This window comes from Pholis gunnellus, assembly GCF_910591455.1.
Source record: "Pholis gunnellus genome assembly, chromosome: 4".
NCBI lineage: Eukaryota > Metazoa > Chordata > Actinopteri > Perciformes > Pholidae > Pholis > Pholis gunnellus.
Window position 1 is genome coordinate 28,737,725 of NC_136530.1, and position 18,736 is coordinate 28,756,460.

The 18,736-nt window shown below is 41.8% G+C and overlaps 1 protein-coding gene across 1 annotated transcript in view; it reads right to left on the reverse strand.

Annotated features, from left to right (window-relative positions):
* Positions 1-4,996: 4,996 nt before the first annotated feature.
* LOC306695238 (cadherin-2-like) overlaps positions 4,997-18,736 on the reverse strand; it is a gene marked incomplete at both ends in the record, with an annotated part of 83,081 nt that continues 69,341 nt past the window's right edge. Inside the window, 2 exons of the mRNA XM_079158434.1 lie at positions 4,997-5,203; positions 11,463-11,624. Of these exons, the coding sequence (XP_079014560.1) occupies positions 4,997-5,203; positions 11,463-11,624 (369 nt within the window). The remainder of the gene's footprint in view (positions 5,204-11,462; positions 11,625-18,736) is intronic.

The window sequence follows — 18,736 nt, forward strand, 5'->3', positions numbered from 1 at the left end:
ATAGATCAATCTCCAAATGAGAAAAATTGCCAGAGAGATCACAGTCTTGAACCACGAATGGTTAGACTGATATAGGCAAATTTCTCCCATGGACAGGTGTTAGTGAGTGAGCTAATTATGGGAGAAATTTGCCTATACAAGTCCAACAATTGCTAGTTCACGACTTATCTCTCTGGCAATTTTTCTTATTTGGAGATTGATCTATGTTTTAACATTTACAGCTTACCCAACTATTGTCCTGCTCTGCCAAGTCTTTCCTCGTCTCGCCCACTTGTGTCATGGTGTGTGTACATCTCACTGGAATCAGGAAACTTGTCAGAATACCCATATTTGATTGGCTGAGCTGCATCACGTATATCGCTAAGTCATGTGTGTCTGTGAGTCTCCGTTCACTAATTAGCTCAATTAGAATCACCTGTGCGCCTGCAGCCTGTTCATGGAGAAAAAGCAGGGAAACACCTCTCAAACAAATCCTCAAACCCCCATAACCGTAGCTCCTATTGCTCCGATATGAATACATGAGAGGAATGATGAGTTGAAGAGCAGATCATGTGAAAAACTTTACTGGAGCGACGGAGCCTCTCCCAGCTGTTAGCAGACTGTTTTGCTAGCAGGCGAGTGAGCTGTACCCAGCATGCAGTTCGGCGGTGTAATTTTATAAATGTAAAATTATTAGTGTTACAAATTGTTTGTATCACAGACTGTTGTGTCATTGTGATTTGCTCTGTTAAAGAGCGTTAGTTGTGGGTTGTTCATTGTTATAAAGTAATGACCATGACTAGGGGTCCCTCTCAATACACACAAGAAAACTAGCTCCAAGGCTAACACCATTAACGGTGGACAATATATTTAACTGCCTGTTGAAGACAGACAGCACTTGATCCGGCTTGGTGTGTGAAAAACTCACATGTACAGGAAATTGAAACCGTTATACAAGATTAAATTCAAGAGTATGGATCTTAAATGCAGAAAAGAGAGAAGCGATATCTCAATCGAACCGCAACAATACTACCGGTAACATCGGCCTGTGTAGCTATATATTGCGACGTCTTCGGGCAGTAGAAGCCACACTGTCAAAATTTCTTGCGAAATGTTTTTGTTTATAATGGTGTTTGCCGTGTGTAAAATGGTTTACATGATTAAGTTACGGAGACTTTTTTCTTTATGAACTTTGATTTCTACGATGCTCTCTTCGATTAAATATCTCGCTCTGAACCCCAAATGGGGCTCGCTCGGGTCCAATAGTGAAAAAAGTGCTATTCAATATCTTCATATTAACAATGAATGAAAAGTGCAACATGAAAGGAATCCCTTGTATTGCAGAGAATTTTTACCAACTTTGCCTTGCCTTTTAGCTGATTGCTTGTTCTTCTGGCCTGCACATTTACTGTTCTAGTTTATTCTCACAACTCTTATAAACCTGGTCTCCAGATAAACTCACTGAACACTACCTGAAGACAGACACAGAGACTAGCTGATGAACATAGTGAGGCATATAGCAGCTAAAGAGACAATTTATACTTTACATTTTTTACTTTTAAATAATGTGTTATGTCAATGCATTTTTTACAACGTATTCCGCTTCGATTAATGTGCCTTTACTGAGCCTACTACACGACAATTTCTTAAATAATGCATGCCTGCAAAATTGCAGCTATTTTGCACCTGATCGCAGTAATCCATGTGACAAAGTATAAACGAGGCCAATGTGTTGGTTGTGAAGGGTGAGAGCCAGCCTGAGACAGACGAGTCTAAATCAATTTGGGCGGGGCTCATTTAAATTCTCGTTTTCATTGTGCCCGTATACGCGTCAGTGCCGCAGAGCACATATATGTAGATGGTTGAAATAATACATAATTAATGAGAAAAATATTGATTACATTCTCTTATTTTACAAGTTTTGAGATTTTCTGAAAATACTTGCAGCTTAACTTCATTGATTAGTTGAACCTTGTTTTTTTTTTTTTTTCATTTCTTTTGCAAAAATTACATGTCGTGGAGATTGCCACCCGCCTATCGACTAGTACGTACAGAACTCTTTAATCATTTATTTTTCATCACAACTTTGCATCCCAAAATAAATGAGTTTGAGTGGATAGCCACTGCGCGTCAGTTACCACCAGCACTGATCTTTGTGAATTGGACCATTTTTGTAAAGTAGGAAATGTTGCATTAAATATCTGTATATCACCTAATGGAAATATCTGCAAATAGCACAGGAGCATCGAGATCCCATCTGCTTCTCACCACAGTTAGGCGTGCATTTCACCCTTTGTGGGCGCTTAGAATTGTTTTAGTTTTTTTTGTCTTATTTGATTTAGCGGTCCCAAAAGTCGAGCAATCATTTTGTGGATTTGCCCCAAAGTGTTTGTGTGTGTAACTGGTTTTGAAATTATTTGCAAAAGATCCGAAAAATAGTGTTTTCCCATAATGAAAAGATAAAAACATGCAAAAACATTTTAATTTGTAATCCAAATTACACATATACAAGGATTCAGGATATTAGCATGTCATTTTTCAGAGACCACAGCCAAAAGAACAACAAGAGAGAAAAATACAATCTGTACATATTTCAGTTTACAGTGAGTAGCCAGTTGGAGAGTACCAGAGAACACTAAGGCAAATCATCAGCAGACAAAAGAAACGTTGCCTTTTTTTTGTATTTAATCCACCACAGCAGAGTATCGAGAAGTATCGTTGCTACAAAACAAGGACCGATGGCTCTCTTTGTTAGCAATCGGCTGCATAAGTTACATCGTGATAAAAGCGAAAAAAAAACAGAAGGTATCTATCTAAAGTCTAGCATTACTGTACATGTCTTCTCACTAGCCTTGGAACACCAAACTGGCAAAAACATGCAGCTCTTTCATACAGCTCTGGGTTTGACCGACGTCTGCTTCCCACGAAGCGAAACCAACCACAACACTGTCAAAGGCTGGAGGTCTGCAGGGAAAAATGCAGTTCCTACAGCCTTACACGATGGAACACTGCTCCTCAATATAATGCTGGGGTTTTTTAAAGAGCATGAAGGTACCCAAAAACCTTTTACCCATTTATTTTGAAGGTGCGGGGAACTCAATATCGTGACTTTGTGATAACAACAAGTAACGCATTGGCTCAAATTTTAAGATGGTATTTTTTTATCCGGATATATATGAAATAATACATATTCAATGCAGCAGATGTTCTCATTGAATGAAAGTACCAGGTGAGCCATGTACACCAAGAAAGGGTTGCATTATGGGTTGTTTGTGGCCTTAATGCTGCTAAGCTAACAACTTCCTTCTAGTTCTTTTAATGTGTAATGAAGAAAACCATTGAATTGTCTGGATGTCTGAACTGTAGAAACCAATTCATTATGTGAAGAATTAACGGCACATGAACACATATTCAAACTAGCTCACATTACATCTTGAACTGATGTTAATTTGGGTAAACCTTCCTAACAGGGAAGTGTTTCTTGTCTTCAAAGTCTTTCCAAAAAACGGTGTTGAAAAAAGGACCAGTATGGTAAAACATCGGGGTGTAAGAAAATGTCGATACACTCGAGTATCGCGATATGTTTATTGATACTGCATCTATTCTCAAAAACACTATTGATTTGAAATTAAAGGTGTAAAGAGTGAATACTACAGCAGATTTAGCAACACAAAATGTTTTTGTACAATACATCACATGTATACGTAGATATTTTGTTTTTCCTGTTCCATATCTTTTATACAAGTGGAACTTTTCATCTTTGATTTTATCCTCTAGGGACCATGGATATCCATGTAAAAGTCATGAAAATGTGGTCGGAAATTGACAGAATAACTTCCTCTATCATTTTGTTCATGACGGGAATTTCAATGTGTCGGTCAGTTTATTGATCCGACTGTCGCTCTGCAAACAAAAGTGCTTCAAATGATTTTAGATTGGGTTTTTCTTGCTTGTGGCCTTGATTCTTTGTTGGTGTTTTTTGCTTTCAGTTTCCTTTCATCTGCACGAACACGTGAAAGGAAAATATATTTCATCACCGTCTCTCGCCACTTTGCGTCCCCGTGTTTTGTCGTCCTGGAAATAAGCTAAACTACATTCCATTCTAAGAGAATGTTATTTAAATGCATCATGGCGTTAAATGTCCTTGATTATCTAAGAGTGCTGAAAACCAGGGGAGGCAGCAATTCTTCACAGCAGTTCAATCTATGTTCTAGGTTACTAATTAAAAGAAAAACCTAAATATGTATATGGGATTCTGCCAACCTCTGTGATTGGGAGGGTGGTTGTCATTTTCTGCCTGAATCCGATGGAAAGAGAAAAAACTTCAGCACCCAGAGCCGTACAAGTAAAGCCATGTTTCTGCTGGCAGGATCATCCAAGGTGTCTGATAATACGCTTTGCCCTTTTATAGGGTCCATCCAGTGTGTCTCTGTGGAAATGACACGCACACTCTTTCTCTCTCACACACACACACACACACACACACACACACACACATTATCGTGGCGAAGTGCTCCTCCAGTCGCCGTTGCAAAAACACCAGGAGCTTTTAAAGCAACGCATAGAATCAAGACTGAACACAATCAAAAGAATGTACAAAAAGGCACATTTGACCCCAGTGCTCCTGTACTGTGAGATTCAAGTGTAAATGAGCGTCTGTAGCATGGCTGTTGTAGCTCTTAGCCGCCGGGGAGACAACCAGTCCCCTCTGAGCGCATTGCTCCCGCGTGTTAGCACAGGGGCTAACGCTCAGTGATGTCCATTAGCCTTAATTGCTAGGCCAGGAGTCCGAATGGTCCCTAGTATCATCGAACCTTCGTCAAGTGGGCAGCAGGTCTCTTTACAAGCTGAACCGCGGTAAAGCAGAAGTGCCGATCCAATACCCCCGTGCGTTTACCCCCGTAATCCTCGTTTCCTCAACCCCACCCGCCCCACCTGAGCCCTGGAGCAGCAAACGGTGGGGCGGGGGAGGGTGGTTGTTGCAGGTGGGGGTCGAGGGGGTTGTGGGGGTGGGGCGCTAGTCATCCCCTCCGCCGTACAGGTCTGCCAGCTTGCGGAAGCGCGGCCCCCAGTCGCCGAGGTAGTCGTAGTCCTGGTCGCCGCAGCTCGAGGAGGAGTGCAGGGAGCTGAGGGAGCCTGCGTCGGAGCCACTGCCCTCGTAGTCGAACACCAGCAGGGAGTCGTAAGGTGGGGCGGTGGGGTCGTTGTCTGCTGCCTTCAGGCCCTGCAGAGAGAAATGGAGGGTGGAGACAGGAAGGTGAGCAAAGACAAGTTTGGAAAATAAGGTGGAAAATTGATGAGAGAATCTTTACTATGAGATGCCTTTTTTGTTTGCCCGAAGAAGTCTACTTGCTGGATGTTGATTTGTATTATTATCATCAGCAGTTATCAAATAACAAAAAAGACTAAAGTTAATTGTCATGTTTAATTTTTATTTAAGAAAATGAATATTGAGTTTTGCACACATCCTCTTATGCGTCAGAGCTCCACTCGGCAGATGTCTTTATGGCAGCCCGACTGAAAAAGACGCAGCACACAAACAGGGTTCCCACGCTTGCCTTGAAAAAAAATTCCATGCTACCTCCTGATTTTCCAGGTACCATATTAAGTGATGATCTATAGGCCCCTGAAGCTTTCCGCCCCCATCTGCGCCCCCCTCCCCTCACACACACAACCCCCTAGGACACCTAGTGTGGTAGACCCAGGTTTACCACACAGTTAAAACACAGCTACTTACATTTGAGGATAAACTTGCATAAGAAGTTTCGCTGTAGATGTCAAGGCTCCCGTGTTGGCTGGGAAATGCATGTATTTGACCCTTCTATTGAGATCGCGAGTAACGTTTCTCGGTTATTATTCCCGAAGTCCACCAATCCGAAACTATACTTTTAAAGTCCATATCACCAGGTTGCCTGCATCAAATTCCAACATCCAATATACCAGATAGGATGCCAAGAGCATGCTCTACAACATGGGATCATCCATTTATATCTACAGTAAAAGCTGTTCACATGTAAAGGGTTTTTATAAACTCGTCTTAATTCTGTGCTCAATAGTTTCATTTTATTACTATTTTACACATCATCCAATAAAATTTTCCAGGACAACTGTTTCAATTTCCATGTAAGTGTTCACTTTTGCTCAGTTTCCATGACTTTTCCAAACCTGGAAAATGAAAAAATAAATTCCATGTTTTCCATGGTTTCCAGGTACCGTGGGAACCCTGACAAACAATATGGCTGCGTCGACAACGATGATGAACCTGCGCGCCCCGGGTAGCCCCACTGCCTCGAGATGCAATGACGGTTATCAGGCCTGTTAAAGGAAGAGTTCAGACGTCTATGTGATTAACTCTGAGAGGCATGTTAATCCGTCTGAGGGAGTGGAGCACTTTGCAGAAGCTTTAAAGGTACTCAAAGGCATTCAAATACAGTTTTCTCAATCACACACACACTCACTCACTCACTCACTCACTCACTCACTCACTCACTCACACACACACACACACACACACACACACACACACACACACACACACACACACACACACACACACACACACACACACACACACACACACACACACACACACACACACACACACAAAAGACACCTTCCTCCAGTGACTATACATACTTACACCTTACTGTTTATACTATATATATATACACTGTATCTTGCATTTCATATCCACTGTTCATACTGTCTATATTGTTATACTACTCATACTGTTATTTTTCTTTTTTATTATTTATCTAGCACAGGGGTGTCAAACTCAAGGCCCACGGGCCGAATACGGCCCGCCGCGTCATTTCATGTGGCCCGCAAATCCGCCAGCAAAAAAAATGTATAATTAAAGTTAGACTTGATAATAGAAATATCCCCATAGTCAGAATTATGAGATAGAAAGAAGAAGTTATGAGATAGAAATTCAAAGTTATGAGATACTTAAACACACAGTCATAAGCAGCTCTTTGGCTGGTTATTCTACATTTGACATGGAAATGTATTGTGAGTACATTGAAGACTACTTTAAACGTGGCTTTACAACGCATGAAATACTTCACGTGGGATTGTGCAAACGCACCCTTGAAAGGATTTTAAGCTTTGAACAAAGTTATTGTAATAACTTGTTTGATATTTGTCTTTGATATTTTCTTTAATAGTTTGATAGAGTAATGTGGGTTTCTTAACCCTAAATATTACAATATATTATCATTATACAGAAATGTGCTTAAATATATTTTTACATTTATATAATTGCATGTACAATATTTTTACACTTGAATAAACAATAATCAAATGCAGAGACAGTTATTTACCAATACGTTAGGAGTAGTTACATTTACACAGTCTGACATTTACAACCGGCCCTTTGAGGGAAACCGTGATGCTGATGTGGCCCAGAGTGAAGATGAGTTTAACACCTGTCACAACCCGGCTCCTAGGCTATGACAAATACGGCAAAGACACAACAGGTGGTGGTAACGAAAAATGTTTATTTAACTAAATAAAGAAATAGTTAACTTTATGAAGTGTGTCAGTCAGTAACATCAGTAATGTCAGCGTGGATGCGTGTGTGATGAAGTGTGGGTGTTGTCAGCGAAACCAAAGGAAACCACTATAACCGGCAGCAACGGGCTGGGATCACTCCACGTACGCCAGAGAGAAGACCTGCCCCGAGCAAAGCTAGAGCAGGGCTTTATGCCATCCCTGTTCCTGGACCAGGTGCTCTGCATTAGGTAATCTGCTCTCTAGGGACAAAGGGACAAAGCATACTTGCAGCGATTAGAGACAGGGGCCGTCACACACCCCTGATCTAGCACATTGCACTGCACCTTTACTGCTTCTTTTTACACTTCTGGTTAGATGCTAAAACTGCATTTCGTTGTCCTAGTACTTGTACTCTGTGCAATGACAGTAAAATTTAATCTGAATCTGAATGAGATTCGATGGAACTAAACTTCCTGTTTCTAGGGTAAACTGAAATGCTCGCATGCATTTCAGCTCATATACTTTGTCATTACCAGCCGCCCAACAGAGATGAGAGGGAAGAGAGATGGCTCATCCTTAGCTAGAAGTAGCTCCGGAAAGTATTTTTTGTACCACCTTCCTGTTTGGGCAAGTAAGTTGCTAGATTTACTAGCCCAATGAGGCATTTTACTGTCCCTGGGGAAGCGGGCAATCGTCATTGTCGAGCCAGTCAGTCTACTGTTGGCGACCACACATCCCCGCGGATCATCTGGGGGCTCCATTTGCTGCTCGACGGCCCCTTATCGGCTGCTGAGGAGGGGGAGACTGATCAAACCTACGCACACAAAGCCTGCGTTTGAAGTGGGATAAAAGAGCATGCACATTCATACCGCATGTTAATCCTCAGAGTACAACGCTCATCACCCCTTAAACCAGAGGGCATTGTGTGAAATATTGGTGAAGCAGATCGGCTCATTAAAAATGGACACTGGCTTGTTTGACACCGGAGCATTTCCACATGACGGTGCAATAACCAACACTCTAGAGTATCTGTGATGCTGAGAAAAGCAGATTTCATGGTTGCGAGAGCTGTAAAACTACAAATCTAATGCAGGATTTTAGTAGTTTTTAATAGTAACTGTATCGTAAAGCAAAGGGTATTATAGAACCCTGTGTTCAGGCTTTGAGCAGTGTAAGATCCATTTTAAACCCCGGTCAATGACCCTTGTTGACCCATTCAGACCATATGAAAAGGAGTTCACCTCCCCAACGATTCAAAATGTCAACCTTTCGATCACAAGCCAGCCTGTCTGACCTTTAAGTTACCCTCTCCCCTACTTCAGCCCCTAGAGAGATCAGAATAATGGTGAGCAAGATCCCTCTTGTTAAGCAGAAAGGTTGTGCTTATTTCTCTGTGTGTGGAGGGGTTGAGATGGACAAGGAGGGATTATGGAAGAGAGGATTTGGGTCAGGTTGGACAGATGCTGCCTCTATCTCCAGGAGGAGATTCAGCAGATTACCCGGCGTAGCCCAGACTTAAAACTCAAAACACGTTTTAGACATGCATCATTTTTATTTAACTGGCAGAATAAAAACATGCTGCCCAAACTAGAAGTCCAGAAAAATGTATTTCTTTTTGCCTCCCAGAATGTTCAATCTGACAAGCAGCGGAAATGTTTTGTGGGCAACCTCTTGTCGTCTGACTGAAGACACTCCCGTCGCTCTGGAGCTCAATGGGAGGAGGGAATTAAAGCTGAGAGGGAGAGGCATCAGCTTGTCATGTCTGTCGGATTAAGCCTAGATCGGCTCGCCTTGTCTGACAGCTCCCGCTCATTATTCAGAGCTCTGCTCGGCAGATGTCTTTATGGCAGCCCGACTGAAAAAGATGCGACACACAAACAATATGGGAGCAGCCCCGACATCGGAGAAGTCATCCACGCAGAGAGCGACGCACATCGGGGCTGCCTCGATAACGATGATGAACCTGCGCGCCCCGGGTAGCCCCACTGCCTCGAGATGCAATGATGGTTATCAGGCCTGTTAAAGGAAGAGTTCAGACTATGTGATTAACTCTGAGAGTCATGTTAATGCGTCTGAGGGAGTGGAGCGCTTTGCAGAAGATTTAAAGGTACTCAAAGGCATTCAAATACAGTTTTCTCACTGGGGCTGGACCCATTTGATAAAAAGTTGATAAATCAGGTTTTGGCTGCTCATAATATCTGAGTATCAGCAACCAAAGTGCTGACACGACAGAACACTTTCACCGTCCTCCCAAGAAAAATGTTTTTGTTCAAAAGCCTGAATTCGACCCACATTTAATTGTCAAGAGACCGTGTGACTTATGACAGTTGTCTTTCGGGAGCAAAGGCAGAAGCCATGTGGTGTTACAGAGCCACAGTTGTGGTGGCTTGGAGGGTCTGTGAAGCATACGAGTTTGACACAGGACGGCCCGGTTCCTTTCCCGTTTGATGACGGTCAAACTTGGTTTCTTTTTTCTGTCTTGGTTCCACCGAACTAGGCATTCGGGATCGAAAAAATTAAAGATAACAGAGGCTGTGTCGGCTTATAAAAGTTCCCCTCAACATTACAATTGTTTTGCTCTCGACATGTTATCACCAAAGAAAGACAGACAAAGTTAGCAAGTAGCTGGTGAACATGCTAATGTTGCTGATATGTATGTGATGTATGCTGTTTGCCAACAGGTTCATCTAATCAATTTCATCAAGTCCTAACATGTCACTGTTCTGTTTGGAACTTGTTCTGCTGTCCGACAGTGGCCAAAAGATCCATAAAAGCTTTCTCATTGATTCATTCTCGTCTGTTACAGCACACCAAAGTCCATTTTAAACTTTATCTAAATAATCACAGATATTCACTTTTGGAAATCCACATGAACCGCGCTTCACGTGAGCATGAATTAGATCCACCACACAGCACTTATTAAAAAAGAAAACACATCCACCTACTCCAATTATTTCCTTCTTCCAAAACAGTGGTGAAGAACACCAGGAGCAAACGTACCAGGGGTTGAGTTTTCATTAAAACAAAATTATGACTGGTGTGTTAACTGCATGAATCCTGCATGATATCTGGCATAAAAAAATATATTTTTTGGAGCCTGGCGAGGGTTCCCCGTAGGCAGCCTGCCAAGCCTGTACAATTAGAGGAGAAACACTGCTGTACTAGTTGCCTGTTCGCCATTGCAAAATGTGCACCGACAAATATAGGAAATACCACATACTATATATGTATATATAAGAAAATGGAACACAATGACCAGAACGACCCCACAATCCTTTTAAGGGGCCATCTGTGAGATTAAGTGAATTTAATGGATTATCCTCCAATTATGGTAGGCAGGCTTCGGCCAGCTAATGACCGTTAGCCAAGCTAATTAAGAATTACACTGAACTCTGTGTTTCTCTGCCTCTCCCCGCCTCATTGTTTGTTAAACTAACTAGTGTTAGCATGCACACTTATATCACTGATACTTTCTTACATACCGGGGGAGCAACTGAGCCCAGACCTCAATGTATTTTAAATTGGCTTTGTTGTTTGGATACAGCCATTGCGTTCTCTTTTAATTAGCAGTAATCTAGTTGAATGTTACAGCGCGTTAGTTCCTATACTTGCCAGCTCCAACTACAAGGAGTGACTGTTTGAAATAAACTCTTTGAACTATCGATAACCACTATCTCTAAATCCTGTAAGCTGATGAGGTAAACAGCACACATCGCAGGCCGGTCTCTGATGCTTCATACCAAAGAAACGGGATGAGAGAAGAAAAAGATCTGAGGCTGGCAAATTCAGCGCTTTCTGGACACAGTGTTTGCTTACTGCTGTCGAAACAGACAGTTTGTATTTCACTCAAGTCGTGATTCGACACTTCCTGTGCGCTGAGAAGTTTGTGTGCCCGACCGCCAGAATTTAATCTGGGTGAACAGATTGAATCTCAGTCAGCGAGGATGGCACAGCACTGACATTTTCCACAAAGATGTGTGTTGCCGTACCTCGTGGATGAAGTCTCCGATGTCTCCTGGGTGGGGGGCGGCAGAGCGGAGGGGGTACTGGTGGTCATGATGGAGAGGCCTCTCATCCATACGTCTGATCCCCACCTTGACGCACTCTGGCTCCAGGGCGTCAGGCTGCTGCAGCTGACTCAGGTCGTAGTCCTAAACACACAAAACAACACATTCACATGTTGCCCAAAATCACCAATTTAACTCAAGATTGGTTTGATTTGATTCATTTAATTGCATATAAAAAAGAAGATTTCACAAAACAATATAAATAATAGCAGACTATGCAAGGGAGGCTAGACGACTAAAAGTCTTATCACAGGTCTCTTCCAGTTTCTAAATAAACTTTACCAATTACAAATTTAAATGAAACTAAGTACATTTTTTAAAGTGCTACGTCATTATCCTGTGTAACACAAACACAAATAATTAAACTAGACAATCATAACAGAACAAAACTCCAAGAAAATCACTGAGATTAAACCTTAAAGTGGCAATTTTGAAGATTCTTCGTCCACTGCCGAATGAGGCAACACAATGGTGACGGAGCCCACGGCTTACCAACGAAAGCACTGTAATATTTGTATGCTTGCAGTACTACAAACTGGGTGTCTGATGCGACACTCCCGGAAAAATGCTGTACCATAGTCTTTTTCCATTGAACACAGTTCCAAAACCTTTAACCTCATGTACCAACAAAAAGACTCCATACTACTAAAATCCAAGCACAAATTCCATTGTTCTCAGAGAAATTCCACATCAACCAGGCCTTACAATCCGTACAGCTCGCTCTCCACCCTTTAGACCAGGGGTGTCAAACACCCGGCCTGTGGGCCGTATCCGGCCTGCCACGTCATTTTATGTGGCCCGCGAATCCGCCAGCAAAAAAAAAAAAAAAATGGTCAAACTTGATACAATTTACAATTATCCTCTGCCCTCCCTCTGTATCGCCCACGGTGGAGTTCCTCACCGATCCACGAGCGCACACCTTCACCAGCGGATGTGGTGGAGATGCAACAGTCGCTCTCCCGCAAGTAGCATTTTCCACTACAAATCTTTTTAAAACGGGGTTGCAGACTTGATACGGCCACTCTCAGTTCACGCTCAATGTTGAGCTTAGATCTGTATTTTGTTTTGAGAGGCAACAGCAGAAAAGCCGATCTCACAGAGGTAGGATGTGGCGAAGGAAAGCAGAATGCGCTCTGTCCGATGAGTGGAGGCTCCCTCTCCACACCGAGCCAGAACTCACTCAGTGTATGAGCTGTAAACCTCAGCCTCTGGATAGAGTCGGACGTCATCTCGATAATGTCTCTTCATTTTGCACACTAAGCTACTAATGTGAGTCACCAATGATCTTGGCCGTCGCGCATGCGCAGCGTAACCTGTTAACGGCGTAACGTAAACATTTACACGAAAGTACAGGCATTTCGCCATGTACTTATTAATGACTTAGTTTTATGTCCGTGTAATTTGTACTTTTGTAATATGTGAAGTTCTCAATAAAGTTCTTGAAATAAAACAATTCTGCATTTCCCCCTGCGCCCCACCTGTAATACCACTGTGCCCCACTAGAGGGGCGCGCCACACAGTTTGAGAAATACTGCTTTAGACGTTCCCTTTAAGTGTATTGGGCATTCAGATGGTATAGTTTTGCCTGGTTTATTGCCAACATAATAATTGCAGATATGAGCAAACGCCAGCTAGCTAGCAGACAGTGGATGCTCTGCTCTGAGTATTGTAAGTTCCGCTATCCGGATCCATGTGATGTTAATGTTAGAGGCAATTGGTAACTGTTAAAAAAAAAATAGATTTCCAATTATTTTGACATTTTACAATGCAACGTCAGAAAGAAAAAAAGGTTAATAAAATCCTACTTGCCATGTATCTTTTTTTATATTTTTGAAAGATTGATTTAAAACATTAAGGCCTTTCAATACTTTTTAGGGATGGCAACCCTTTGCACATGATTATTCATGCAAAGACCATGACACTGTCCTGAAACATGCTTGACTTCAAACACTTCTACTTAAAAAGAATAAAAAAAGATCAAGAATCATCTGTCCGACAAGTTGTTGGCTTGAACTTTACTATCAAATCCGAACAAACCCACCTACAAATACCCAATAATGTATACTCCTAAATGCCAGGTGCATTGCATGCCTCTGTCTGTAAAAATACCAAATGCCTGACTCACTACTATCACTACCTTTATGTTCCAGCTGTAGTAATGAGGAGAGAATATCGATGACTCAAACATGCACCACAAGCTCCTCTGATGCAACGTCTACCATTTCTCCGACATCATCCATCCTAAGGGAGGACTCTCATGCTATCTTATTAGCCTCCACTTAGAGACACAGTCCCTCTCTCACCTTCTCACATACAACTTCAGCGCAGTCAGTGGGCAGAGGGGAAGTGTGTGTCCCGGCCTCTGATCTCTTCACGTTGAATGGTAGTAGTCTGAGTCATCGCAGCAACCATCCAGAGACCAATTCGTGCTCTCTGGTCTCTAAGGAAATCGACTAAAGCGGCCTTTTCAGGACAATAACAGCATGCCGTGGACTGACCTTGGGCTTTGTTCACAATAATGGCCAACCAACAGAAGACTTTTCACTAAAGAGAGGCTGAGAGCCCTTCAATAAGGAAGGCAGGGAGGAAAGTGCTGTGTTCTTCTTTTTGTATTTCTATACTAACACAGGCCAGAGAGAATGTCCTCCCAGTGAGAACATTTTGAAGGACTCTTATTTGAAAAACTATACCAGGATTTATGCATGTTGGGCCTATTTCCTGCAAACTATGTCTATTTTACATTATTGCTAAGTGTTTCTTCCAGGAGGTCATTAATAGGCATTTATTTCATTGTTACATTTTCATCGTAACACAGTTGTATATGCAGACTAATGATACCCCTGCACTGCATTACCATAAAACTTTAAAGTAACATTTATAACAATAAAAGCAGACATAGTGTTTGCTGTGATGGATCACTGAACTCAACCTGCAATTTCTGCAAGCTGGATTTTATGTTTTATGGCAATGAAGAAAATAAAAAACAAACTCTGTTGCCCTTTCACAACTGTAGCACACAACAGGACATTGTCTGTGTCAGATGCGTTCTCCCCGACCGGGAATATTCGGTTTGGTTTAGGCGATGGGTGCAGGAGGCAGGACATGATGCAAAAAGTACGCTGCTGTACTTTGGAGTTGTAGCTACACTTTTCATCACAAATAAAACAGGAAGTGAAAGTGCCGTTTTGAAGCCTCAAGTTCGGCATTTTGGCCATCGCCATCTTGGTTTTCTGCAACTACAAAGTAAGTACAAACAAACACTGAATAAGACATTTTTTGGCAACCAAAATGTTCCAATTAACTTTTTCGAGGTGAAAACACACTGTGAAAGTTTGAACTGAAAAAAACCTCATGTTTACAAAGTTAACTGAAGTAGTAAATAAGTGAGAAGTAGGATCATTTTCTCATAGACTTCTATACAATCAGAGGAGTCGCCCCCTGATGGACAGTAGAGAGAATGCAGGTTTAAGGCACTTCAGCATTGGCTTCAGTTTTCAGACTCAGGATGTCTCCTGAGTTCTCTTTAACATACAGAATGGCTCATACCTTTGCAGTTAAGGCTATGTTTACTTTGAAAATGTGTTATCTGTGTATGAGCAGCACTGACTATTTCTCCCATATATCACAGATTTAAACATATCAACTCCTCCGCATCACGCCACTGAGCATCTTTTTAATCTTCAAATGTCTGCAGCTGCAGCAGCGACCGCATATGTAGTGAGGTTCAATTCACTACGACTGCCATCCAGTACCTTATACTGTATTTGGGTCCTTATATGTGAATGGGGGGTTAGTCGGGGGCACAGACAGATAACATTATTGGAAGCCAGAATTATTGATTTTGAAGCTAGAATCCTAATTAGCTAACAAAGAGTGAGAGCTGAGTCTTCTGTGAGTTTTTGCTCCATGGCCACAGAAGGCCACCCAATTTAAGGACCCTGTACGCTGCAGGGTTTTGAGCTGTCCCACTTGAACTGTGATGCAATGTTTGGTCATCAATCCAAAACAGCCAATTTAGAGCTTGGATGATTAAAGTCAGCTTATGTCGGAAATATAGGACCAATTTCTTACAATGTGACTGCTGCTACAACACACCGGTAAAAACCAGCAAACTATTAAAACTACATGATAACACACTGGCAACTGGAAAACAAGTGTCCCATTCTTTGTCTATGGACGAGATGATGACATCAGACCTACTTCAATAGTCTCTGTTTTTTCTTAAAACCAGAAACCATTCTAAATATAGGTGGTGTTCCCCTTAAAAGTTAAAGTATTATTTATAGGTTATAGGTACTGTATGGATTAGAAGTGAGGGAACAACTGCTATCAATGAAGTGTGTGTGTGTGTGTGTGTGTGTGTGTGTGTGTGTGTTTGTCAGGCTTAAAGTGTGTGTGTGTTCCTGAGAACTGAGTGTGCCTCGTATCCAATGCTTGAATAAGACAAATAAAGACACAAGCTGTCAGTACAAGAAAAAACTAACATGGTAATCTAATCAAACAGAAAAAAAACAACACTGTCCAAGGCCAGTGCAACATGTTACTGTAGCAGTAATAAAGGAAGAAGAAAACCTTGATTTTTCTTGCAGTAGCTTTGTGTTTAAGTCAAACAACACAACCATAAAGTTCAGCTTCAATAGGCTGTCTTTGATTTTTGCCATTAACTTACATTTGGTTTACAATGTCAATACCAATTTGATCATGTTTGGTAAAATCTTCATTGCTCAAAACTAATTATAGGATTTAAGGTAGGCAAGTTCATCCAAACATTATTTCCGAATGAAAGAAACACTGCGATAAGTGAAGTCATAACTACAGTGGAAGGAGTCTCTATCTCGATGTATTTATGTAGGTTTGTATGTGGATATGTCCTTTGAGTTTCTCTGCAACCCTTCATCCGATCGACTACACACTTAGCAGGTTTATTTGCTGAGGACCAAAGGAAGAGCAGTGTCGAGTGCGTGAAGTTGTTCGGATGAGTGGTTCTTGAGAAAGCTGCAAGCAGCAACACCGGAGGCCAAGCAAGTCAGCTGAACCAGCACTGCAGTAGTGTTCAAAATGTTGTTATTCATTTTTAAGACCCTTTGGGGTTCCAATTGGTTTATAAATTCCAGATTGAGTCTGCTCCTGCAGGAACAATTAGAGAGTTCCTACTTTGTTTCAAGTTGTGCTTGTCGTAATGTGTGAATGCAAACCCTTCTAACACCACACTGAATCACCAAGCTCCATCACTAGCACTACCAGCACTGTGTGCCACATATGAACTAAAACAAAACATGCACAGCCATGCTTGCAGCTCTGAGAGGCTGTAATAAGAGACAACATGGTTTTGAACTAAATGCTAACATCAGCATGCTAACATGCTCACAATGCTAAATGCTGGTACATGCTTACCATGTTCGCTATCCTTGTTTAGTATGTTAGCAACCTTCGCTCATAAGTACTACGCACAGTGTTTATTCAGGCAGCAACCTCTTTCAAACTATGGTAGTGCCTTAAACTTGCATTCTCTCTGATGGCCATCAGAGGGCGACTCCTCTGGTTGTAAAAAGAAGTCTGATTGTATAGAAGTCTATGAGAAAATGACTACTTCTCACTTGATTCATTACCTCAAAAAATATTGTAAACATGAGTTTATTTGATTCAATGTATTTTGTATAGCCCAAAATCACAAATCACAAATTTTCCTCAGAGGGCTTTACAATCTGTACAAATGGAACATCCTCGGTCCTGAGACCCTCACATTAGTACAGGAAAAACTCCCCCCAAAAAAACCTTTAACGGAGTGAAAAAAAGAAAGAGACCTTAGGGAGAGCAACAGAGGAGGGATCCCTCTCCCAGGATGGACAGAATAGATGTCATGTGTACATAATGATTGATAATTCAAGTCTTCTTCAATACAGCATGATGTTCATTTAGTAAATGATGGTCCATTTCAAACAGAGTCAAACAGACCATAAAGCAGAGTATGCTTTAGGGCGGGGCTACCTTGTGATTGACAGGTCTCTACCATGGCCATGTCCGATCTGGGAGTTGTCTGTGTTTTCATCTTAAAACTTTAACCCTTTTTGCAGTGTGTTTTCAGTTTGTGAAAGTTAACTGTAATTGGTGGTTGCCTAAGAATGTCTTATCCATGTTCAGCTGTACTTCATCCAGCTCCATCCTCTGTACCTTCTGGTTACAAAAAAACCAAGATGGTGACGGCTTGTATCCTAAATTCAAGACTTCAAGGCTTTGTGAACCGCAGTTCACAAAGCAATGGGTGACGTCACGGTGACTATGTCCACTTCGTCTTGGTCTATGTGTACGTCTGAGGGAAATTTCGACATTATAATAAATCTGGAAAAAATCTGTAGTATTTATTTCCAGGTACTATGAATTCTTGAACAAAATGTTTGTGCCAATCCCTCTTGAGATATTTCACTGGGTTAACTAGAATTACCACCTTGCAGTTGTATGCCTCTGTCAACCAGACCAAAATCGAATCAGTTCATCCCTTAATCCAAGTGGATATTTGTGCAAAATTTGGAAAAATTGAAAGGTATTTCTAAGATATTGCATTCACAAGAAAGGGCCTCCTGTCACTGCTATCGCTGGTGCGGGGGCATAATAAAAACTATGACCTACTGGGGACGCTAGAGGGGATCAACCAATTGGCATCCACCTTCTGTGGGCCATGATCCGTACAACATTTTGTTGCAAAGGTTGCAACCAGGAGAAGGTGCGAGCATTTGTCCTTGTTGGACTCAGAGTGCAAGTGCATTTCCTGGAAGCAGTACGTACCAGTGCAGATCCGGTACAAACGATTTGTTTGCAGTGAAATAGTGCAGTGCATCTGATTCCCCTACCTGTACAGTACTGTAAGTGTGTGTATGGTTGCACATATACAGTGCAACTCCCTTTCTTTTACAGCCACAACAAGATGCTGCAGTAGAAAGTAAAACATGCTGTCAGTCTAGTCGGCTGTGTAAATAAGGGTTAACCATTTTTTCCTGCAGAAGTGTGGAGCAGCTTATGTGCTTGGCACCAGCAGAGGAGTTGTGGAGGGACACAGGAAATTGTTCTCCAACAGAAAGCAATTAATCCTGTTTAGCTCCTCTTTTGTAGTACACTTAATCTTAGCCGGAGGACGGATGATTGAAAACTGTAGGGAAGCCGAGTGTGTGTCTGTGTGGCAACGTCATGTGTATTTTACT